The 26,143-nt window shown below is 42.0% G+C and overlaps 1 protein-coding gene and 1 non-coding gene across 2 annotated transcripts; both read left to right on the top strand.

Moving 5' to 3' along the window:
• Positions 1-13,381: 13,381 nt before the first annotated feature.
• On the top strand, positions 13,382-13,436 carry LOC121585119. Its single transcript, XR_006003796.1, has one exon. It is a non-coding gene; the product is annotated as a U7 small nuclear RNA (small nuclear RNA).
• A 5,915-nt stretch (positions 13,437-19,351) lies between these two features.
• LOC121548045 (sclerostin-like) lies at positions 19,352-23,924 on the top strand. The gene is made up of 2 exons (XM_041859467.2): positions 19,352-19,742; positions 22,916-23,924. The coding sequence occupies exons 1-2, from the start codon at positions 19,502-19,504 to the stop codon at positions 23,335-23,337; spliced, it is 663 nt and encodes a 220-aa protein (XP_041715401.1). The 5' UTR covers positions 19,352-19,501; the 3' UTR covers positions 23,338-23,924.
• The last annotated feature ends 2,219 nt before the right edge of the window (positions 23,925-26,143 follow it).

Here is a 26,143-nt window from a genome sequence, read left to right as displayed (position 1 = left end):
AGTATGAGCATGGACTCATTGTAAATGCTGGAATGGAATCAATGGAACGGTATCAAACATATGGTGATCCATTTATTCCATTCCAGCCATTACAATGAGCCCGTCCTCCTATAGCACCAGTCTCCTCTGTCACACTGCTATTCATAAGCAGCATCACGCCAACTGCACAAAATTGAATTATTTCCTAATTTATCCATTTAAAAACAAAACGATAATCCGGACGGGTCTCTATAACATTCCTGTATGATCTGGAGACCAACCTAACGTACTGTAGTTACTGAGAACCTTTGTGCTGTCAACGCAAACGTATTTCATAGATTTCCTGTACCAAGCAGCCTATAGTAGCTGTTTATGACTGGCTTTGTAACATGAGTGGAGTGTTTTCTCTATCTTCTATTTCGATCAGGCTGTTTTCCTACTGACCAACAATAGACAACAAGACACTGTTGGATAGATTCAATTTCGATTTTTTAAAAATAATTCAAACCTTAATGATTATAATTGAAAAATTATGTTATTTAACCCCTTGGGAGAATATCGGGCTATTGTTCTAAGATGAGGGTTATTTTTATTTATTTACAGCATTAACTGCCTACAGCCTAGCGATAGTCCTTTTGTTAGTATTTGTTTTACCACAAATTAGGTTAAAGGGTTAACTTTATAACACAGGTAAGGTGTTGTAAAATACATTGAACCAGATCCATAGATCAGCATCAAACACACCCTTCTGTTAATGTGTTGAAGGATATGAGGAAACAGTGCCCCCTGCTGTTTCAAATGGTTTTTGCACAACTTATTCAACATGCCATTAAGCTGACACTTTATTTGCCAATTATCATTAGTCTTGGTTTCTGCTGTGTCTATTATACCATTTAGATTATTGTCAAACATGGACTGAAGTGGGACTATTTTTCTTGTCTATTTTTGAATGATGTATACCATGATATGTCGTTGATGTACTGCAGGGGGAGGCAACCCTGTCCCTAGAGTGCCGCAGGCACTCCATGTTTTTGATTTAATCAACCTGGAAGACCAGGTGTGTTGAATTTAGGCAATCATTGAACTGATCAATTAGCTCAGTTGGCCAAGTGTGGTGCCTAGTTGGAACAAAATCCTGCAGGCACTCCATGAACAGGGTTACCTACCCCTGATGTACTGTATATTCACTCTTGAATATAATAAACAATTGAATTGTCAATGTATTAATGTTACAACAGCTCTGTGCTTATGGTTTTGCTATGTGTTGTATTGTCAGGAATTGGAAATGTGATATTCCTCGTCTATATGAGGGATATTTACAGTCACCTCAAATTATTGGCACCCTTGATAAAGATGCTCCAAAAATGTGGGAGTTATATTATTTTATACTAATGCGTTTGGTCAGAGTAAGAGATTTTAACAAGTAATACAAACAATTATCAAAAAAGTGTCTGACCATAGCATCGGTTTCAATCTAAGTGCCAATTCCATTTAGCAAACTCATACCTACTGTAAAATATGGTGGTGGATCTTTGATGTTATGGGGCTATTTTGCTTCCACTGTTCCTGGGGCCCTTGTTAAGGTCAATGGCATCATTAACTTTACCAAGTACCAGGACATTTTAGCCCACAATTTGGTTGCTTCTACCAGGAGGCTGTGGATCTTCCAGCAAGACAATAACCCCAAGCACACATCAAAATCCATAAAGAAATAGTTAATTGACCACAATATCAATATTTTGCAGTGGCCATCTGTCTCCGGACTTGAACCCTATTGAAAACCTGTGGTTTGAATTGAGGGCAGTCCATAAGCGCAGACGAATGATATCTAGGATCTGGAAAGATTCTGTGTGGAGGAATGGTCTAAGATCCCTCCCAGTGTGTTCTCCAATCTCATAAAACATTTTAGAAAAAGGCTCCGTGTTGTAATCCTCGCAAGGGGAGGCTGCTGGAGTATTGAAAACAGGGATGCCAATCATTTTGACATCTTTTTGAGATTTGTTTTATTACTTGTTAACCAGAATCTATTTTTCCGACCAATTGTGTTAGTATAAAATAATATAATTTCCCCAAAGTTTTGAGCAAACAGTATAGCTCAGTATTTGAAGTATTTATTTGATAGTCTTTTTTGCTCATCTTTATCAAGGGTGCAAATAATTTTGGAGGTGACTGTATGTTACAGTAACTGCACTCTGGCCATTGTGAGTCACTGCATTTTACCATCACGAAAGGTATTTAATCAGCCCTATAGTAATATAATATCCTTGTGTGTTCCAGTATGCTGTTTGTAAAGAGAAAATTAAATAATTGGTATGGTTTTATTGTTAATGTGCATTTCAATGATCACAGTGTGTGTGGTGTTACCTACTGGGCACAGACGTCAGTTCAACGTCTAGTTTTGATTTACATTTGGTTGAGTTGTCAACGAACGTGAATTCAATGGGAAATCAACAACCATGTCATTTGATTTAGGTTAAGAGTTGAGTGAAAAAATATTAAATTCCCTTACGTTGATTTACTTTTTTCAAATCCAATCAGTTTTCCACGTTGATTCAACGTCATCACATAGATTTTGGGGGTTGAAATGACATGGAAACAATGTTGATTCAACCAGTGTTTGCCCAGTGGGTAGTTTCTTGTCTCATACTTTGATTATTTTGCTGTACTAATAAATGCTGCTCTTTTTATTATTCTAATAAACACCCGACACCGCCTTCCCCAAGTCTCCCTTCACTTTCACTGAATGTCTTCCATGTTTGATATCTTAAGGTTAAAGGTCACTGATATATTTTTCCTACTCCACTTTGCCATTGTGCCCCCTCCATTACATTCCCTACAGGCGTTATGGAGTAGCAGGAGATTTAGCACAAATTACCCCACACTGCCTGGCTTCCACAGCCCAGTTATCCTCGTACGTTCTCACAATGTTGCATTCATGTTCTATTAATGTCACTGAGGATTACCACTATCAACAATATTTGGTTGTTTGGTTTTGTGTTGGGTTCATTCCAATGTGTCCCTTTTCATACTAGCGGTAGCGGGCACTGCCTGGAGATGGAAAAGGATACGCATCACAGGAAATGCATCATGACATTAATGACACAGAATCCCACCCAAAAGCCTTACACTGAAGATAGATTCTATCTCTATATTTTAGTTTTGTGTACTTCACACAGTATGGAAAGACGGCTCCCTTGCAGACAGGGATGACACTGTTTGTTGAAGTGCACTTGGTTTTAAATTGCAATGTTATTTTTCTTACCTTGAAAAGTCGACTCTTTCTTGTGTTAAACAATAAATGGCTAAGATGTTAACCTTGTTTTGGTGGATGGCTCATTTTTATAGGTTGCATGTATGCTGTATAATGATATACAGTATTTCTTTCTCCACATTTGAGTCATTTAGCAGACGCTCTTATCCAGAGCAACTTACAGGAGCAATTAGGGTTAAGTGCCTTGCTCAAGGGCACATCGACAGATTTTTCACCTAGTCGGCTCGGGGATTAGAACCAGCGACCTTTCGGTTACTGGCACAACACTCTTAACCACTAAGCTACCTGCCGCCCCACAAACAAACCCCAGTCGTTTATCTTGATATAGTCAATCTTTAGATATTCCATGTCTCTATTTCATGTCTTGCTCTTTTCTCTGTGATTTCGGCCCCATCAATTACCCTGTAAACATGCTAAAACATACTGTATTAGATGGCCATCATTGCAAAATACTGTAATAACCCATATATGCCACGTTTTCCTGGTAGAGTGGATCCAAGCATGAGAAGGACTCATTTTGGTGAGGCTTGCATGACAATACCCTATTACTGCAAGCTATCCCTTCCTTTGTCATGATGGGCCCTTGATTACCACAGCAGAGAAGAATGCGTTTAAGAAAAAACAGAGAGCACAATAGCCCTAAATCACTGGAGACCTCAAATTCAACTCTGGACCTCGAAGCCAGTTCCACTGCTTTTTTTCACTGTTCCCCTCTAACTAGGGACTGATTTTAGACATGGGATACCAGGTGGGTGCAATTAATTATCAGGTAGAACAGAAAACCAGCAGGCTCCGGACCTCATAGGGTAAGAGTTGAATGCCCCTGCACTAGAGTAAACGCAGCAGAGAGGAGACCATGACCATCCACGGTCAAATGGTGTGATATGACCTGAATCGAGACTGGATCAAACCAAGCAATATACAATTTGAAGGCCACATGAAAATGCTGATCAAACCGGATACACATTTTCAAAGGCCATATAAAAATGCTGAAAGAAGAAGTGCTTACTTGAGAGCTACTTTCGGAATATTTTATGATAGGGCTTTGTTGTTTTTAGCCCTGAAAAATAGACTACATTCCTCACTCTAAAACCCTGTCTAGCTCTGCAATAAAGTAGTCATACTTGTCAGCGCTGTATCACTGACACATTAGACAGGAGCAATATAGCACACTACCCTAGAGCATTACTTTACTGGCTCAGTCTGTGCTCCACGCTTCAGCTAAATGAACTTTGGACAACAATGAAAACAGTGCTGTGTTTCTCCAGTGCAACAGCTGTGATACATATTTCTACTGGGGAGTTATTTGTGATCAACCTGTCAATCCAGTGTTGGCACTATGACGAACCAGCACAGCTCGCCACATTGGTCACGCCAGATAGAACTGGTGGGTGAGGTGACACTGACCCAATGTGACTTCCTCTCTTCAATTCTGATCTCTCTTTCACTAGTTGGTCTGTATCCGTCTTTTGACCAATCACATCAGATATTTTCAGAGCTGAGCTGATTGGTCAAAAGACCAATTAATGAAAAATAGATCAGAATTGGGCTGCCTGTCTAAACACAGCCTAACTACAGGATTCTACTTCCTGAACGACATTGTATCACCTGACCATTAGATGGCGACAAACTTAGATGGAGCCTTGTTGAAACAAAAAAAGCCTCCACATCACATCTCTCTCGCTCTCCCTCCCTATCCCTGATGCTTCAGTCGGGAAGCCTTTTCACACAGCAAGCCAGCAGCCCTGATTTGATCTAAATGCTCTTTTAGGTTTAACAACATTGAAGCAGCACACACCCGGGGATGGAGCCTCTCAAACAGCATGTGTCCACCAGGTCTATTGAAAAGACTCTGATTCTGATTCTGCAGAGACTCCCCGCTCTCACCGCGGCTGCTTGCACTCTGCAATTACTGCAGCCCAGCTGTAACAGTCCCCAGGGCCCCTGCCGAAGAAACAGGCGGGGAAAGAGTCCAGGAGGGAGAGCAGTCAGAGACTAGCAGGAGTAAAGTGGAAGGATTATGTGTTGGATGTAGCAGTTTATGGATCCCTAGATCTCTGCGGCTCAGTGTAAATCCAGGATGGCTGTATCTGGAATCTCATCAATAATCGAGCTAGGCTGAGTGTGATGGAGTGTCATATACTTCAGCTATTTGCTTGTGGTACCACAGATAGAACAATGAGACAGATATTTCACTGGATGTACAAATGTGAAGCATCCGCTTGGCTCATTTGTTCCCATTGGAAACGACAGGCTGTGGTCTATCTTGGTTTACTTATAAAATCTTTGGTGGTACTCTCTGGAAAGGAAGTGTCTGCTGTGTTGTGGTGATGGTGGAGGATCCAAGGCGGACATCTTGCTAAGGGATATCTAGCACAGTTGGAAGTGAGAATGGCCTCCGACTGGGCACAGACGTCAATTCAATGTTTATTCCACGTCGGTTCCCATTGTAATGCCGTGGAAACAACTTTGATTCAACCAGTGTATGCCCAGTAGACTCATTCCTCATTCCTTTCACAATATTAGGGAATCAGTCAGATACTCTGAAGATGGATCGGAATGGTGGAAGAGAGAGACGTGCCAACAGAAAACAGTGGAGGCTGCTGAGGGGAGGACGGCTCATAATAATGGCTGGAACGGAGCAAATGGAATGGCATCAAGCACATGGTTTCCACTCGCTCCGTTCCAGCCATTATTATGAGCCCGTCCTCCCCAATTAAGGTGCCACCAACCTCCTGTGACAGAAACATTCCCTCGTATAGAGCTGTCATTACATCACCATCAACCCAGCATGTGTTCAGAGACTAGCATTCATATTTTGTGCAAGTTTTGTGTGAATATTTATTAGCTTAGGAAGGAGATGCTTCAGGGGTGCAGTATACTAGTCATTTATGTAAAGCAAATATCATAAGTTTCAACCCAAGACCATTATCGATGTCTTTCCCTTAATTCCACCAAATAAAGTTGTCAGATGTCTTTTGAAATGTTTATTCCTAGTCAACTCATGTATCCCTTTCCCCTCAGGTTTATTAAGTCAACATACCAGAGGGCTAATTTCCAAGTTCAAAACGGACTCTGCGTCCTGGATGAAACCCACATTTGGGTTCACCCAACATCCAACGCCTCCGTTCTGAATTCCGTCTTTGCAGCGATACTGTAGGTTCTCGTGTAATTACTTACAGATCTTTTTCATGTAGGCCTTTCCACTTTGATCTTTGTCTTCTTTTTAATGACTTTATACAATTAAAAGCACATGATGCTCCCCTTTACTCCTCGTCCTAATACTCGATGCTCACTTCACAAAAAAAAACAGGGGGATGGGAGGGAAGAGGGGGAAATGCACATCTGTGGCACAGTGCTAATTATTGGGAAATATCGGAGAGAATGGGGTTTGGAATGGATGGCCCTCAGATCGTCTTCCAAGCGCCTGTGCCCGTGGTGGTGTTACTCTTTTCATCTCCTCCTGCTCTGTTGTTTTACAGCGCTATGTGGATCCTGTGGGGCCGAGCCAAGTACGCCTGTCTGATGTTTATTAAGGCGAAAGAAGAAACTGTGATGTCAGGCTTGACACAAGATGGCTGCCACGCTCTTTGGAACGCCCCATCCCTTTTAGAACTGGGGTGAGAGCATAAAATACAGATGTAGGATCTTAATTTGATCACTTTTGTTTCTGTGAATATTTTTATTTTATTTTATTTAACCTTTATTTAACCAGGTAAGCCAGTTGAGAACAAGTTCTCATTTACAACTGCGACATGGCCAAGATAAAGCAAAGCAGTGCGATAAAAACAACAACACAGAGTTACATATGGAATAAACAAAACGTACAGTCAATAACACAATAGAAAATCTATATACAGTGTGTGCAAATGTAGAAAGTTATGGCGGTAAGGCAATAAATAGGTCATAGTGCAAAATTATTACAATTTAGTATTAACACTGGAGTGATACAGTGGGGAAAAAAAGTATTTAGTCAGCCACCAATTGTGCAAGTTCTCCCACTTAAAAATATGAGAGAGGCCTGTAATTTTCATCATAGGTACACGTCAACTATGACAGAGAAAATGAGAATTTTTTTTCCAGAAAATCACATTGTAGGATTTTTAATTAATTTATTTGCAAATTATGGTGGAAAATAAGTATTTGGTCAATAACAAAAGTTTCTCAATACTTTGTTATATACCCTTTGTTGGCAATGACACAGGTCAAACGTTTTCTGTAAGTCTTCACAAGGTTTTCACACACTGTTGCTGGTATTTTGGCCCATTCCTCCATGCAGATCTCCTCTAGAGCAGTGATGTTTTGGGGCTGTCGCTGGGCAATACGGACTTTCAACTCCCGCCAAAGATTTCCTATGGGGTTGAGATCTGGAGACTGGCTAGGCCACTCCAGGACCTTGAAATGCTTCTTACGAAGCCACTCCTTCGTTGCCCGGGCGGTGTGTTTGGGATCATTGTCATGCTGAAAGACCCAGCCACGTTTCATCTTCAATGCCCTTGCTGATGGAAGGAGGTTTTCACTCAAAATCTCACGATACATGGCCCCATTCATTCTTTCCTTTACACGGATCAGTCGTCCTGGTCCCTTTGCAGAAAAACAGCCCCAAAGCATGATGTTTCCACCCCCATGCTTCACAGTAGGTATGGTGTTCTTTGGATGCAACTCAGCATTCTTTGTCCTCCAAACACGACGAGTTGAGTTTTTACCAAAAAGTTCTATTTTGGTTTCATCTGACATTCTCCTAACCTCTTCTGGATCATCCAAATGCACTCTAGCAAACTTCAGACGGGCCTGGACATGTACTGGCTTAAGCAGGGGGACACGTCTCGTACTGCAGGATTTGAGTCCCTGGCATCGTAGTGTGTTACTGATGGTAGGCTTTGTTACTTTGGTCCCAGCTCTCTGCAGGTCATTCACTAGGTCCCCCCGTGTGGTTCTGGGATTTTTGCTCAACGTTCTTGTGATCATTTTGACCCCACAGGGTGAGATCTTGCGTGGAGCCCCAGATCGAGGGAGATTATCAGTGGTCTTGTATGTCTTCCATTTCCTAATAATTGCTCCCACAGTTGATTTCTTCAAACCAAGCTGCTTACCTATTGCAGATTCAGTCTTCCCAGCCTGGTGCAGGTCTACAATTTTGTTTCTGGTGTCCTTTGACAGCTCTTTGGTCTTGGCCATAGTGGAGTTTGGAGTGTGACTGTTTGAGGTTGTGGACAGGTGTCTTTTATACTGATAACAAGTTCAAACAGGTGCCATTAATACAGGTAACAAGTGGAGGACAGAGGAGCCTCTTAAAGAAGAAGTTACAGGTCTGTGAGAGCCAGAAATCTTGCTTGTTTGTAGGTGACCAAATACTTATTTTCCACCATAATTTGCAAATAAATTCATTAAAAATCCTACAATGTGATTTTCTGGATTTTTTTTTCTCATTTTGTCTGTCATAGTTGACGTGTACCTATGATGAAAATTACAGGCCTCTCTCATCTTTTTAAGTGGGAGAACTTGCACAATTGGTGGCTGACTAAATACTTTTTTTCCCCACTGTAGATGTGCAGAAGATGATGTGCAAATAGAGATACTGGGGTACAAATGAGCAAAATAAATAACAATGTAAATAACAATATGGGGATGAGGTAGTTGGGTGGGCTAATTACAGATGGGCTGTGTACAGGTGCTGTGATCGGTAAGCTGCTCTGACAACTGATGCTTAAAGTTAGTGAGGGAGATAAGTGTCTCCAGCTTCAGAGATTTTTGCAGTTCGTTCCAGTCATTTGCAGCAGAGAACTGGAAGGAATGGCGGCCAAAGGAGGTGTTGGCTTTGGGGATGACCAGTGAGATATACCTGCTGGAGCACATACTACGGGTGGGTGTTGCTATGGTGACCAATGATCTAAGATAAGGCAGGGATTTGCCTAGAAGTGATTTATAGATTACCTGGAGCCAGTGGGTTTGGCGACGAATATGTAGTGAGGGCCAGCCAACGAGAGCGTACAGGTCACAATGGTGGGTAGTATATGGGGCTTTGGTGACAAAACGGATGGCACTGTGATAGACTACATCCAATTTGCTGAGTAGAGTGTTGGAAGCTATAATGACATCGCCGAAGTCAAGGATCGGTAGGATAGTCAGTTTTACGAGGGCATGTTTAGCAGCATGAGTGAAGGAGGCTTTGTTGCGAAATAGGAAGCCGATTCTAGATTTAACTTTGGATTGGAGATGCTTAATGTGAGTCTGGAAGGAGAGTTTACGGTCTAACCAGACACCTAGGTATTTGTAGTTGTCCACATATTCTAAGTCATACCCGCCGAGAGTAGTGATTCTAGTCGGGCGGGCAGGTGCAAGCAGCGTTCGATTGAAGAGCATCCATTTAGTTTTACTAGCGTTTAAGAGCAGTTGGAGGCCACGGAAGGAGTGTTGTATGGCATTGAAGCTTGTTTGGAGGTTTGTTAACACAGTGTCCAGTGAAGGGCCAGATGTATACAAAATGGTGTCGTCTGCGTAGAGGTGGATCTGAGAGTCCCCAGCAGCAAGAGCGACATCATTGATATACACAGAGAATAGAGTCGGCCCGAAAATAGAACCCTGTGGCACCCCCATAGAGACTGCCAGAGGTCCAGACAACAGGCCCTCCGATTTGACACATTGAACTCTATCTGAGAAATAGTTGGTGAACCAGGCGAGGCAGTCGTTTGAGAAACCAAGGCTATTTAGTCTGCCAATAAAAATGCGGTGATTGACAGAGTCAAAAGCCTTGGCCAGGTCGATGAAGACGGCTGCACAGTTCTGTCTTTTATCGATCACGGTTATTATATCGTTTAGGACCTTGAGCGTGGCTGAGGTGCACCCATGACCAGCTTGGAAACCAGATTGCACAGCGGAGAAGGTACGGTGGGATTCGAAATGGTCGGTGATCTGTTTGTTAACTTGGCTTTCAAATACTTTCGAAAGACAGGGCAGGATGGATATAGGTCTGTAACAGTTTGGATCTAGAGGTTCACCCCCTTTGAAGAGGGGGATGACCGCGGCAGCTTTCCGATCTCTGGGGATCTCAGACGATACGAAAGAGAGGTTGAACAGGCTAGTAATAGGGGTTGCGACAATTTCGGCGGCTAATTTTAGAAAGAAAGGGTCCAGATTGTCTAGCCCAGCTGATTTGTAGGGGTCCAGATTTAGCAGCTCTTTCAGGACATCAGCTCTCTGAATTTGGGTGAAGGAGAAGCGGGGGAGGCATGGGCAAGTTGCAGCGGAGGGTGCAGAGCTGGTGGCCGGGGTAGGGGTAGCCAGGTGTAAAGCATGGCCAGCCGTAGCAAAATGCTTATTGAAATTCTCGATTATCGTAGATTTATCGGTGGTGACAGTGTCTCCTAGCCTCAGTGCAGTGGGTAGTTGGGAGGAGGTGCTCTTATTCTCCATGGACTTTACAGTGTCCCAAAACTTTTTGGAGTTAGTGCTACAGGATGCAAATTTCTGTTTGAAAAAGCTAGCCTTTGCTTTCCTAACTGATTGTGTAGTGCAAACTTGTGGTGTATTCGAGGTTTAAAAAGGCTTTTAAAGTTTGTAATTTTCACTTTCAAATGTCGGACTTGATTTGCCCTAACAAAAATGAATCCACACCGACAGAAAATGGCCATTAATTATAATCCGCATAATATTCCACATTTACTGTTGCTGCGGATTATTTTCCTGCTGTAACAAACCGGCTAAAATTAAGATCCTACATCTGTATTGTCCTCCCACAAAAAAGTAAGGAAGAGAGAAAAAAAGGTGTTTTTTCTGCCCTTTAAGGGAGAGCGCAGGGGAGTGTATACCTCCATCTTGGCTGTGGCTGGATGTCTGTTTTCATTTGATTTGTGTTGGGAAACATGCAGAGTAATGGTAATAGTACTGGCAGACAGCAGTAATAATATTGATGGATTAACTTCATAGGGAACCAGTGGATTATTGCGGGAGAGCAAACATAATGTAGTCAAATTATCCACATACATAACATCCACATAAAAAGCTTGCTGTTCTGGGGTATTGTAATAACATGTCATATAGAGGAAGCTGGGGTGATATTGTTGTCGGACTGGCTCCGTATAGGGCTTAGATATCCTCACGGACAAGGTTAGCCTTAAATAGCGTGTGCTTGGATACCAATTGTGTAAAGTTACATTGAGTACTACTTACTTTAATTTACACTGGATGGCTTGGTGTGCATTGAAAGTTAGCTTGACAGGAAAATGTTGTTGGCACCATACACAGTACATCTGAAAGTGAACAAGAAAGTGACAAAATATACTTCAGGGTATATAAAAATATATATCCTTTGTTTGCACCCTATTGTTGCCCCTGGCTGTGAAAAAATACCACCCTGGTCTATAGGGCAACATGCAACATTCTTGCAAGAAATATTAATATTCATAGCATGACCAAAGAGATGTTTGTTATACATGTACTATTTCAATGTTTATAAAAAATGTTTTTTTTCCATTGTCACATATACCAGGTAGGTGCCGTGAAATGTGTTGTTTTACATGGACAGCCATAGTAGTGCAGCGTCCCTGGAGCAAATTAGGGTTAAATGCCTTACTCAAGGGCACATAGACAGATTTTTCACCTTACCTTTCAGTTACTGGGCCAACGCTCCAACCACTAGGGTACCTGCCGCCCATTTGACCATGACCATGGTGTACCATATCTACCCTATCAATCTCTATTATCATAGCCAACCCATGAAAGCCCACATTATTGAATGAAAACACCCAATGGTGGAGGTAAACACATGGCTATACCATCTAATTTAGGAATTTAGGGTTAACCTGTTTCTATCTGATACAGGTTTGTTTTCACATTACTGTCAGCAATGGAAAAGCAGTCTGCGTTTGCCGCTGGAGATAGGCTGTGTTTTCTGGAATCTAGCAGATTGGGTGGCCAAAGGGAAAGCCTGCTTCTCTGCTATGCTCATCAGCTACCTTTACGTGACAAGCCGTGGCATGACCTCCTTTATTATTCTGGCTTATAATGAGCCTTTATTGCAGGCCGAATTTGGCCCGCGAGTGGTTTTATTTGGCCCCCCAAGTTTTCAGAGCAAATGTAAGCAAGGTTTGAAATGATTATGTTTTAGTCAAACATTATATCTGTTTGGGCTTCTTGCAGTCAATATGCAGTCTACAAATTATTTTGTAATTATAAACTGGGTGGTTCAAGCCCTGAATGCTGATTGGCTGACAGCCATGGTATATCAGTCTGTATACCACGGGTATGACAAAACATTTTTACTGCTGTAATTACGTTGGTAATGAGTTTATAATAGCAATAAGGCACCTTGGGGGTTTGTGGTATATGGCCAATATACCACGGCTAAGGGCTGTATCCAGGCACTTCGTGTTGCATCGTGCATAAGAACAGCCCATAGCCGTGTTATATTGGCCATATACCACACCCACTCGGGCCTTATTGCTTAGTTATGTTCCGGCCCCCCGACCATTCGCTAGCTGGCGGAATCTAGTTGATGATCCCTGCTTTATTGCATTAGATACCAGAGCTGGAGATTATTTTAACATGCTTGTTATCTTGTTTTATTAATCCCGTAAAAAAGCAGACTGGTGAGGCGGTTTCTCCGAACGGCTCTAAGAATAAGTGTTTTTACGCCCTGAGAGTGGATGTCAATTCTTGTCTGTTCGGCAGCTGAACGCTGTTTGTACATTCATGGCTAATTAGAATACCTCGCTATGTATTCTGGGAGATTATGACACTCCATTGGAATGTGTTGCCTTTCTCTGCTTTCTCATTTATTGATATGTACCATGCTTCCTATAGTCTAGATTTGGGTGGGCCATGCTGCTAGTGCTTATTTTTTCAATTTGGCTTTGGGTGTATACTGTGCTTCCTATATTTGCTCAGGTTGGCTTGGGCAAAGAATATTGAAAGCTTGAAAAAACACAGTCAGGGAATATTTGGCAGGAGAAGAGATACTTTGGAAATACCACGTCATACATTGGACCAGAGGGTTCAATATCAAAATGCCCTGGATAGTGTTACTGTAGCTTAGTGAAGAAGGTCAAATTCAGTATCTCTCTGGCATACCACAGGCATACCACTATATGGACACACACACAAAAAAATACTACAGTTTACTATAGAATACTAGAAAATTTGCTCTTTTAGTATTTCTCCAGTAGGTTTCCTGAAGGAGAATGCCTCTACTCCTACTGTATGTCAAAGATAATAAAACAAAAACACTATAGTAAATACTACAGTAATTTCTGCAAAAAACACTACAGTAAATACTACAGTATACTACGGTCTGCAAATAAACTACAGTAAATATTACCGTATACTACAAACAGCAAAAAATTAATTACTATAGTATATACTTCAGTTTTCTTTTACTACAGTATTTATACTATAGTTAACTGTAAATACTACAATAAATACTAAAGTAAAGTCAGCAAAAACACTACAGTAAATACTATAGTATTTATACCATAGTATACTATTGTATTTTTTTATGTGGGCACACACACACACACACACACACAGCGAGAGAGGGCTCCATTAACAAACCATATGGCCACAATCCCACAAGCAGACCTCCTCTCCTCCTGGCCCAGCCGGGCTACACATGCAGCAATGCAGGCAGCCCCATTGGAGCTTCCCCATCCTGAGAGGTTAAATAAACACTGTACACATAATTTATTGCCGATGTATAATACAGTCTTGTAAACCTACAAGGTTTTTCATCTAATGAATAACATCGACAGTGAACATCAAATGGCAAACATAGGTCACGGAGAAGACTGACAATGCCAAACCAATTACGGGGGAATTTCAAGGCATGGGAAACAACAGAGTTGTTGCTCTGTTGAATCTCAGTTGGCAATCCTGGCTCCCATTTGATAAAAGTGTTTCAAAAGTAGCAATCTGGATTATAACAAAGTGGAGCAGCGACCAACGACAATGAGGAGAAACATACCGGCCTGAAGAGAAAGAAAGGGGGTGGGGTGGAAGTTGATATTGGACGTTTTTTTGGAAGGGCACAATCAAATTGGGTTTTCATAACCACTAAGTTTGCATGCAACAACCCTGCTCTCCTCCAAAATATCCCATCAGAGATTCCTCCTACTGGCGTGAGCTGTGTGTAGTTGGTGACAGGTCATTCAAGGAGAGCAAAAAACTACCTAGAATTACAGCATGTTCCCTTGCAAAGAATACAATCTACCGCTATGTGAGAGCTCGTAAAATGCGACGGCAAAGCCTTCAGATTAGGAGTGGATAATTTCCAGGGTAATAACTTGGGCAGCTAAGAATAGCACCTGCGGCATGCGGCGTGGTGAGCAGCATGCTGGGTAACGCGGTTGGTTAGCACATGGCCTATGGTGGACTGTGAGGCCTGTCCAGGCTCCCCAGTCAAGCCGCAGCCAAGGTTCCCACAGTTCCCACCACAAGGCTCATGTGTACGGAGCGGATTTAGATGATGAAGGCTCTGTTTGGAACGCACTGGGACAACAGATGAAGGATGTTATTTTCTCCTGCTGGTGTCTACTTAGCCTGGTTCACCAGGGCTTGGAATGAGACTAGCATCTACCTACGTGAATAGACGGGTTGGTTGTTGCACAATGAACACTTGTTGTCTCTCAAATACATTACAGTTGGCTAGCTAGCTAGCGAATTTTAGCCTTATTAGCATTGACATGAAATCAGTCAATACACCTCAAAACAAGACATGGTATCAAGAACAAGATAAAAACGTACTGAAACGAGCCACCTACGATTCCCCACATGGCACCTTCTTGTCATTGATGCTAGCTATCTGACCATTCATAATCATAACTAAGCACGGCTTCAGGCCACATCGATGCGTGCACATCATTTTTGTGATATTGTCAGCCAACCCATCGGTTGGGAGTATTAGGTTTTAGGCCTATGTTTTAGAACAGAGGATGGAGCTGGGAGATAAACTGCATGCTATCCTCAGGTGTTTTATTCAGATTCTTTCGCACAAACCATACAGAGAGATGGGTGGTGTAAAGCTCAACAATTCCAGTCCTGTCATGACATATGTTTGTTGAAATTCTAGCTTCAGCTTTCAAATTGCAGAGGATTTTCACACAGTTAGTTTGGCTTCAGCTATAGAGTTAAGGCAAGGTGAAAGTCAATAGCCTGAAAGCCTTTCCTGGAAGGGAAACATATTTTGTTCTGTGGAGAGTGTTACTTTATGGCCCGGGCCAGGCAACATTATATTACATGTTGATAAATCTTTTCATTGTGTGACAATGTGCAGATACGATTTAGAATGAATTGTGTGTATATGCATGGATGATAAATCATTTGCCTGGATGGTTGGAAAGCAAAGCAGCGCGTTCCTGCCCTGCAAGATATACACTGATACAATGCAGAACCCCTGCCAATAATGCAGTGGTTTTAAACATGTCCAGGGTGCACTTCCATGGATTGATAACGTCATCTTTCCCAAGTAGCTCAGCTCAGACACATTGTTCCATTTATACATGTATCCAATACCTCCTCTACAAAGCCCATAGCAACTATAGGCAGATTCCTACGACATCTCTTACAATTTGTGGTTTTCAGGATCCCTCCATTTAATTGAGCTAACGTTAGATTTAGTGCATTCTTCTCAACACTCAACACAGTACTGTGAAGTTGGCATGTGTGAAGAGAGGGAAATAAAGGGATTGGGATACAGTATATATTGTTTCATAGCCTGCATGAATTGTATATTTTCCAGGTTACACTCTATATGACCCTGTCTACAAATTAAACTCACACTATGTAAGATATCATGCCAGCAGGGTGTACAGTGCCTTCGGAAAATATTCAGACCCCTTGACTTTTTCCACATTTTGTTACGTTACGGCCTTATTCTAAAATTGATTAAATTGGGTTACCTCATCAATCTACACACAATACCCCATAATGACAAAGCAAAAACAGGTTATTAGAAATGTTTGCTAATTTATTAAAAATAAAAAACTGAAATATCACATTTACATAAGTATTCAGACCCTTTACTCAACACTTTGTTGAAGCACCTTTGGCAGCGATTACAGCATCAAGTCTTATTGGGTATGGCGCAACAAGCTTGGCACACCTGTATTTGGGGAGTTTCTCCCATTCTTCTCTGCAGATCCTCTCAAGCTCTGTCAGGTTAGATGGGGAGCGTTGCTGCACAGCTATTTTCAGTTCTCTCCAGAGATGTTCGATCAGGTTCAAGTCCAGGCTCTGGCTGGGCCACTCAAGGACATTCAGAGACTTGTCCCGAAGCCACTCCTGTGTTGTCTTGGCTGTGTGCTTAGGGTCGTTGTCCTGTTGGAAGGTGAACCTTTGCCCCAGTCTGAGGTCCTGAGCGCCAGGTTTACTCCAGATGTGAAGCTTGGCATTCCGGCCAAAGAGTTCAATCTTGGTTTCATCAGACCAGATAATCTTGTTTCTCATGGTCTGAGAGTCTTGAGGTGCCTTTTGCCAAACTCCAAGCGCACTGTCATGTGCCTTTTACTGAGGAGTGGCTTCCGTCTGGCCACTCTACTATAAAGGCCTGATTGGTGGAGTGCTGCAGAGATGGTTGTCCTTCTGGAATGTTCTCCCATCTCCACAGAGGAACTCTAGAGCTCTGTCAGAGTGACCATCGGGTTCTTGGTCACCTCCCTGACCAAGGCCCTTCTCCCCCAATTGCTCCGTTTGGCCTGGCGGCCAGCTCTAGGAAGTGTCTTGGTGGTTCCAAACTTCTTCCATTTAATAATGATGGAGGCCATTGTCTTCTTGGGGACCTTCAATGCTGCAGAAATGTTTTGGTACCCTTCCCCAGTTCTGTGCCTCGACACAATCCTGTCTCTGAGCTTTACGGACAATTCCTTCGACCTCATGGCTTGAGTTTTGCTTTGACATGCACTGTCAACTGTGGGACCTTATATAGACAGGTGTGTGCCTTTCCAAATCATGTCCAATCAATTGAATATAGCACAGGTGGACTCCAATCAAGTTGTAGCAACACCTCAAGGATGATCAATGGAAACAGGATGCACCAGAGCTCCATTTTGAGTCTCATAGCAAAGGGTCTGAATACTTATGTAAATAAGGTATTTCTGTTTTGTTTTTTATATACATTTGGAAAAATGTAAAAAAGAAACTGTTTTCACTTTGTCATTATGGGGTATAGTGTGTAGATTGATGAGGAAAAAAATATATTTAATCCATTTTAGAATAAGGCTGTAACGAAACAAAATGTGGAAAAAGTCAAGGGGTCTGAATACTTTCCGAAGGCACTCTATGTAGGGGAAGATGCCAGATATCTGAAGCATTTTGTTGATACTCTGCCTAACTACAGACAACACATTGTTGACTGACTTAAACAATGACGAAATATGTAAGCAATTCAGAATTTGGGCAAACATCATTGCAAAACAGACAATTTTACCATTTCACATACCATTTACCATCAGTTTTACCCAACAGTATACTGCATCTGAAATCAACATCTATTTCAAGCCTGTGTGTTCAAGTAGTTAGTATCCTCGTCAGATGAATCACTGTTTCCAAACTCCCAGTCCTCCAGTCCCGAGGAGCTAAATGCTTTGTTTATGTGGCTCAGACATTGTGTTTGTATGTCTCCTATAAAATAAAATATCCAACCATCCCTTTACGCTGCTGGCGGCCCTTAGACAATCTGGAGAGCATCTGATTGTTATTCAGGGCCTTGACTGTTATTATGATAAAGCAGTAAAAAAGTGCTGGAGCCCGGGTGCTCTATTCAGAAAACCAAAAACAGAAGGACTGTGAGCGACAGGGAGGGAAGGTAGTAATCAGAGCTGGCTCTGTGGTGGACACTGGACCGTTCTTTACCAAGGGAATGACAGGAGCCCGGACATGGAGAAACACGGACAGAGTCTTATAGGGAGAGCTGTGTCCAGTCCACCATAAGCGAAGCAGGTTGATCTCTCTTTTTGACAGGTTCTAGGCTGGGTTTTTTTTGTGGCTCCTGGGGTGGCTGAAATAGAGAAAGGAACATTGCAACAATAATGAAATCATCCTTATCCTTGATTATTATTGGCATGGTTTTGAAGCCTGTTGGCTTGCTCTATCAATTTCAACCCTGATGTTTGGTTTCAACCCACTGGGCACACACTGGTTGAATCAACGTTGTTTCCACGTCACTTTGGAATAGACATTGAATTGATGTCTGTGCCCAGTGGGATTAGGCCTAAAGCTAGAAGGAAACCATCAAACATCTCATTATGACCACAGCTCGACATAATCCTATCTACTTCCTCTGAACAGTTTATTTGTTTATTGTCCCTCAGGAGGGCAGTATTTGTACAATGGAGCCTCCAGCTTTCAGCACTTCCAACACAAAGACTGTGATTTCAAGGGTGCCAAGAGTTAGCTGGGTCCATCTTTTCTGTCCAAATGATTTTATTCAAACCAGAGTACCAGACACTAGATACAGGATGGGACCTGTCATTCTCAGTGGATCAAAGAATCAGGAAGAAAATAGTGATAGTGAGTTATGAGTTGTCTGAAGAAGAATTGTGCTACATTTCTAGATACTTTTCAAGTGGTCTATGACTGTGCAATAAATGTTTTAAGTTGGTCAATAGTCTACACTAATTTAAAAGCAGATACACGAGCCTACAATAAACAACAATAAAATAAATGCAATAAAACAAACGAGTAATATTGCAAATAGACTGTTGCAACCTGTCAAAATGTACGAATTTCACAATTTTGCTATTAATTGTTGGCCTATTATTCATGTATTGTTTTTTAAAACGTATAATTGTATTAACAAAATTGCCTCAGCTATCAAACACATTGTCTATGATGGAGAGGGAAGCAGCCTAGCCATGAAACATCACTCAATGGCCTTCCCGACTGCGCCCTGCATTACTTTCCAAACAGAACACTTAAAAACAACTAGAATACTTTTGAGACACGTAGTGCGTTAATCACGAAGGAAAAAAGCCGCATTACAGGAACCCAAAGAGAACACAGCCAGAGGTGGATGCGCCCAACGTACCCAAACACGTGCGCACCTCTCCATGCGAGCGCCCATGCACCTCCCCATCAGTTTCTCAATGAATTTGGCTGGGGCTGGGCCCCTCCCACTTTGTGTAAGCGCTTAATTGTCCGTTTTGACGAAAGCTTGGGTACTTAAATAGCGTCAACGTATCTTGTATGGTTGGAATTGGTGAAGTTGTCACAGAGCACATTTTACCCGACGTTTTTTTCCCGCTATACCGCTGATCGATAAGCATGCAGGTGTCTCTCGCGCTCCTCGTCTCCAGCACCGTGCTGCTGCTGCTACAGGGATGTTGTACCGTCGTGCAAGGATGGAGGGTACTAAAAAACGATGCTACAGAAATCATACCAGAATATACTGAAAACGCACAGCCTCCCGAGGAACCAATACTACAGGCTTCTAATAACAACAGTAATACAATGAATCGACCAAAACACGGGGGAAGGAGATCATCAGCAAACACAGCCTCCTATAGTGAGTATTTATTTTTAAACGTTATCTGATAGCCTAGAGAGCTATTAGGACTACAGGTTTACATGTCCATATTCTGGGCGCATTATGATTAGGCCTACTAACTCTCATTACTTGTAAAACATGTAAACCACCCGTACAATGTGAGATTGGAAGAGAAATTATTAAACTGTATGGATAATCTTTAATCAATTTCGTTCAATAATTTGATATTGTTTAATCAATCTAATAATATTTCCTTTGAATTTTACTGTAACACTGTTTGAATAATTGGTACTTATATCAAATTGAAAAGTTTAAAATAAACTGCTTGGGATGGTGCTAATATCTCATGGAGATCTATGAACAGCTGTACTGTACTCGTGCGTAATATGAGCAATCACTTGGTGAAAAAAGAGCGCTTTCAATTTATGGTAAACCGGGGCGTTTTTACAGTATCTAATAATGTATCATGTTAGGTATGTTAGATTGACATTATGTTCTCAAACAGATAGCTTTTTGACCGTCTGCACTGTTCAAAGAACGCGCACTCTCCACGCATTTAATTTCCCAGCATAGCCTGTTGTCCTTTACGCAGGGGTTAATTATTTTCCGTCAATGTGTAAGACCACACACGTCCTTTTAATCTTAAAACATGAGCTTTGACATCGATTAAATTATCAATGTATAGTCACTCTATCACCTGGGGAATGGTTCCTCACCTGTGTGGTTTATGTGGATCATTGTGCCAAAGAAACCCTCCAAAGACCACCCAGAACATCCAATAATTTTTCATTTAATTTCTGAAAGTGCCGAAAAGTGCTACTTTTCTATATAGAATAGTCAATATCAAATCATGGGTAAAGCCTAAGAAACGCCAGTGGCCATTTTTAATTGCAGCTTTCCCTGTTGATGCTTGACAATGGTGTTTAGACTGGAACAGCTGTACTTTTGAATGGAGGAAGCAGGATTGCGGTTAGATGAATGCTATGCAAAGGCTGAGAGAGCAACATGTTATATGCCTGTGGTTTTCTCCTCACACAATCTGAAGAGGTTAAATTACAAGAGATCAGGGTTTTCACTCTATACTCCATGCTACTTCCCTCTCTTGTATACAATTAGTCAAGGTCTGCCAATGCCATAACTATTTAATCGCAACAACATGTGTCCAAATAGAACATGCCAGGGTTTCTGTTCTTAGGGGATTTCTTCAGGGTATTTGGAAATTGCTGGTTAAATGCAACACAGTGCTGGAGAATGACTCCCACCTGTCGCCAGTAAAGGTTACGCTGTAGTCATGCTGATTTGTACAGAGGAAATATCTCTGAGTAGTCTCTCATGGATTCAAGATGCACAATGTCATTCTTGCCCAGTTTCCCCCAATCTCATAATTTCAAATCTAATAGAGACTGTACATAGAGTAAAAATTACAAACGTTGTCCCAAGGATCTAAATTGCTGTAATGAACTATGAGATACATTTTACATAATACTTGAAAACCTCATAAACAACAGACAGCTTCATAGCGGGGTTGGAAGAAAATGCATATTTCTAAATCTTATACTGAGCAATATCCATCAACACACAGAGAGAGAAACAATAATCTATTCAATAGTCATTTGAAACATATTCAAGTTATTAGCCTTATGAAGATGGAAACTTGGTTGCAATTTCTGTGCCACAATGCTAAAAAACAACAACACATATTTAATACTGGTTATCAGAATGTGTTGTTAGGTGTCAAGTAATATGGCTACAATTTGATTAATGTTTGATGTGTGATTTTATGATTGCTTACTAAAAAGCTATTGTTTAAAGACAATAAAAAGCTATTGTTTAAAGACCCTAAAAAGCTGTTGTTTAAAGACCCTAAAAAGCTATTGTTTATCTTTTGTATTTCTAAATAGATCATGTCTATTTGTTCAGTCCGCGGCCCACCACTCAGATTATATTTTGGCCCACTAAGCCCAACATTTTGAGCACCCCTGATCTAATGGGTCATATCATACGTGATAAGGGTCTTCCTCATAGGCCTATCTGCCTCCCTCTGGGAGGACCATATCTTCCCATGATTCCTTCTATGGTCCCAGTGGGGTCATGGAGGCAGAGTGGGTGACCTCTGTCTCTCTGGCTCTCCTCCCTCCCTGGTCCCTGGGCTCAGCAGTAGGCACACTGGGAGAGACCTGAGACCAGAGGAGAGCTCTTATACTGTGGCCTCCCGAGCAGCCGAGCCACAAAAACCGGATCAGGTTCTCTGAAGAAAAAAAGGAAGTTAACCTTCCATAAATCCTTTGTTCGCCTTTTCGCAAAAGAAAAGCTACAAAAGAAAAACAGATCCCTCTCCGAGTGTATAATTTCTTAACCGACATGTCCTCTGCTATTCTGCACGCCATTTGTAAAGAAAGAGAACAATAACTAATGCATAGGGCTGTTGAGAAAAGGCAATGGCCAAAATATTGAATTACTAATCATGCACTGAATATGCTCTCTTCATTTTGCTTGTTTCCAATTGTCACATCCTTTTACGGAGGGCCTGTATTTGGTTCCGACTTAAATCTCCATTATGTTTGATTGAGCTGTTTAATAGCATTCTGTTCTGGATTTGCTATCAGCTGATTGCTGCCAGCTGGAATTCCACATCCAACCTTATTTTCAGGCAACAGTCATCATCAGATCACGCATCAACGTTAGTGTTGAGTTGAACTAATTCCTCACCTTATACTGAGCCCTTAACCAAACAAATGTGACAATATTCAATTGGAATTGGATTTGTACATCAGCCCTGCATTTATTTCATTACTGAATGTCAAATTCTAAAAAAGTGCACTCTGTTGAGATGTAAAATAAAAAATTCTATGTCTTGCTGAATGGTGAAACAGAAGGAAGAGTTTATGAACATTTTAGATTATTTAAATTCGGACTCATATTCAATTTCCCAGCCCAGCTCCACACTTGCAAACTAACTACATTCTTAGAATAAACTAATAACAGTATATGAACAATGGGACCCATATGTTTTTGACACAGGCACATTTTTGACATATTCAGCACATATCTCACAGAGACACAACTGTATAGCTCTCTGCTCTTGAATAGTTAAATGGAAGGTTGTCGCTCGAGTCGTTTCGACTTCAAAGTGTTTGATTTGGAGCGATGCCACAGAGTGTGTAACCCGGATTTCCTCCTCTTCACCCCAGGTGCCTCGGAGCTGAGCTGCAGGGAGCTGCGCTCCACCCGTTACATCACTGACGGCTCCTGCCGCAGTGCCAAGCCCGTCAAGGAGCTGGTGTGCTCGGGCCAGTGCATGCCCACCCACCTCCTACCCAACTCCATCGTGCGCGGCAAATGGTGGCGGAGTAGCGCCTCTGATTACCGCTGCGTCCCGGCCCACTCTCGAACCCAGCGGGTGCAGCTGCAGTGCCCCAACGGCAACAGCCGGACTTACAAAATCCGCGTGGTCACCTCCTGCAAGTGCAAGCGCTACAGCCGCCACCACAACCAGTCAGAGGCCAAGGAGAGCTCCTCGGAGGCCAAGCCCAGACGCAACAAGAAGCGCACCCGGCTGCCCGGGAGTCGGAACAATAGCAACACACCAACGCTGGTCAGCAACTCGTACTGAGGATGCTCTTCCTTCTTCCATACACCGACAGAGACGAAAGCAGTACACGCGCACATGTTACACACACCCAACACGGCTCCTTCACTGGAAGAGGGAGAAGAAGAGCCATTTGAACAAAAAAGGATTTGTAAAGCTGTTTGTTGGACTGATTTGACACGTGTCTTTCTCACCAGACAGGCACTATAATATTTTCCAAAATGTTTCGGAACTTTTCATTAGCATGACCAAATGAGTCAACAGAATGCCAGGGAAGGCCATGTGACTGGTCAGGAAAGGTGGAACACTGCTAGGATTGGAGTGTACAGTGTTATTACATGTTCCAGTTCATAGCTAACGGCCTCTGACTCAGACATTAAGAGAATCCACCTTAGCTACAGCAAGAGGTGCACCTAAACTCAAACCCCACCTGTCAAAACATCCACTGGGCAGGCTACACTGCTTGATAGGCCTGTAGGGTTGAAAAGTGTCTCTGTGCTCTAACTGTGCTCTAACTCTTCTATGGTTAGAGCACAGTTAGTCCCCTGTAGCTCAGTTGGTAGAGCATGGCGCTTGCAACGCCAGGGTTGTGGGTTCGTTTCCCACGAGGGGCCAGTATGAAAATGTATGCACTCACTAACTGTAAGTCGCTCTGGATAAGAGTGTCTGCTAAATGACTAAAATGTAGTAATGGTTGGGTGTTCTGTACTGAGCAGCACGTGGCAGCCCTGGGGCGTCAGGCTCTGGAGGTGGGCTGCTGACAGGCCTAAGAGACCCTGGCCTCGACCCCAGACCACACAGCCTCCTGACAGCCAGTGGAGCACCGCAATCACCAGGAGCCCCCCAGGGTCCTCCTTGCTCCATAGCAGCCTTACAGGAGCTGTCAGTTAAGGCCCCTGGCCCAGTGGCCCTAGTGGCCTGTGATGGTGAAAGAGATAGGGAGAGAGAGGGGTGGGGAATGGTTGTGTCAGCACTCCAAGATCAGGGTGCCTGCGGTCAAACAGGTGACTGGGCATTCCAGTGACCCGTCTTAATGACTAAATGAGCCCATTCCTGTGTTTAGGATTTGAGTCATGAAAAGCCATTTCCTCTAGACATGGCCAGTTCCTGTTTGCTGGAACCACACAGACACACAAAAGGTCCACATGTGTAGAGGAGGCTCCAGCAATTGTGCCTGTTGTTACCTTGAGGCACAGCATTCTACACTCAACTACACTCTCACTGACTGGAGACTATTTGAACCTAGAGGGTGAGGGAGAGAAAATAACCTCCACTTCTCTGCCTCTCAGCCCTACACTGTAAAAAGTAATTAGTTCTGCTAACAATTTTTTGGGGTGGAAACCTGTTGCCTAGAACCATTCGAGTAACCCAACTCCAAGTATGCAGTGTTCAATACTTTAAGTAATAAAGTGACATCATCACCCATATTGTTATCTTTTTAAGTTGTAACTACTTAACTGTTTTGTGTTTTCTGAACTATTTGACACGAAATTGCATTATATATTCTGAACTATAAAGGTTGAAGTTACTTTAACATTAATATTTGTTGTAGTGAACAGAAACATTTAGGGTCCATTCTATTTACATTTTCAAGTGCAAGTAGTAAGTAGTTCTGATTAGAAATTTTCAGTGGTCGTGTCTAACATTGTTTTATGTATTTGACAATTTGTCATTTTAACCCACCTTAGCTGGCGTTGTTGAGCACAGTGCTCATTCTTCTTGCAGTAACTGGAGGTATAGATGTATGCATTACAGGATTCTGCATTTGCCTCTGTCATTAAGAGTTGTGCACATTACTTTGTTGATGGTGGGAATTTCTTGTCTCATTATTGAAAGTAAATTTGCCCTACAGTTTTGATATCCGTTTATCATGATCAATTACACTTCATAGCACAGCAAACTGCTTAATAATATTTGTTTTCTTTCTTCAAACATGCATACAACATTGTGTAAAAGTACTGTATCATAAAGTCTAAAAATGTTGAATTACTCACAATCCTCTACAAACAGAGCCACATGGCACTATTATATATTCATAACTTGCAAAAACTTAATAATTCTATTTCAGCACAACACAGATAAATCAAGTGTTTTTTATTCCAATATCAATGTCTGACTACTAATTTATTATTTTAAGTAAAGATGTAAAACATAATAGAACCAAGTAAAAACTGCTTATTTAATAATGTTTCTGTCACAATCCGGGTTAGAACTCCGGTCTCAGAAGTGTAGAGCTGGGGGTACTACCCCTTAGCCACAGAGGAGATGTTGTAGGACCCAAATGAAACACCCAAGGCAATACTCCAGGCAAGTAGATTTAATGTTCACAAAACAGGAGGCAAAACAAAACAACTCCACGAGGGGAGAAAAACAAACTAAAGATAACTTCAAAAACTTACTAGGACAGACACGGTGAGACAAAGCAGGAGACACACAGTCAGGACGCAATAACCAAGTGACAAACAAGGGGAAAACACACAGCTAAAATACACAAGGGGAAACAAGGCACAGGTGACCTGGATAAGCTAATTAGGACACATGAGGAAGAACTAAGGCAAAGGGGAACACAGCTGACCTCTAGAGGCCAGGAGACAAACAGGGGAAGCAGGAAGCTGACAGTTTCATGTTAGATTGACTTAAAAATATCAAATAATCATTACTTGTAAAAACTCAATAACTTTAGATTAGCAGAACACAAATAAATAAAGTTATATTTACTCAATAACCTAATATTTGTTAACAGTACTCATAAACAATCAGTGATAAATCTTATTGACATATGAGCTAGTACCACTTTTATGATTTGAGTTCTACTGACCGTTGGAGATGT

Source organism: Coregonus clupeaformis, chromosome 1 (genome assembly GCF_020615455.1).
Source record: "Coregonus clupeaformis isolate EN_2021a chromosome 1, ASM2061545v1, whole genome shotgun sequence".
NCBI classification, from domain to species: domain Eukaryota; kingdom Metazoa; phylum Chordata; class Actinopteri; order Salmoniformes; family Salmonidae; genus Coregonus; species Coregonus clupeaformis.
This window is presented reverse-complemented; position numbering and strand designations above follow the sequence as displayed.

Excerpts from the sequence above, each read along its gene's own strand:
- LOC121548045 (XM_041859467.2), top strand. The coding sequence starts at position 19,502 with ATGCAGGTGTCTCTCGCGCTCCTCGTCTCCAGCACCGTGCTGCTGCTG. Across the intron at positions 19,743-22,915 it reads AGCAAACACAGCCTCCTATA|GTGCCTCGGAGCTGAGCTGC; the intron begins GTGAGTATTTAT and ends TCTTCACCCCAG.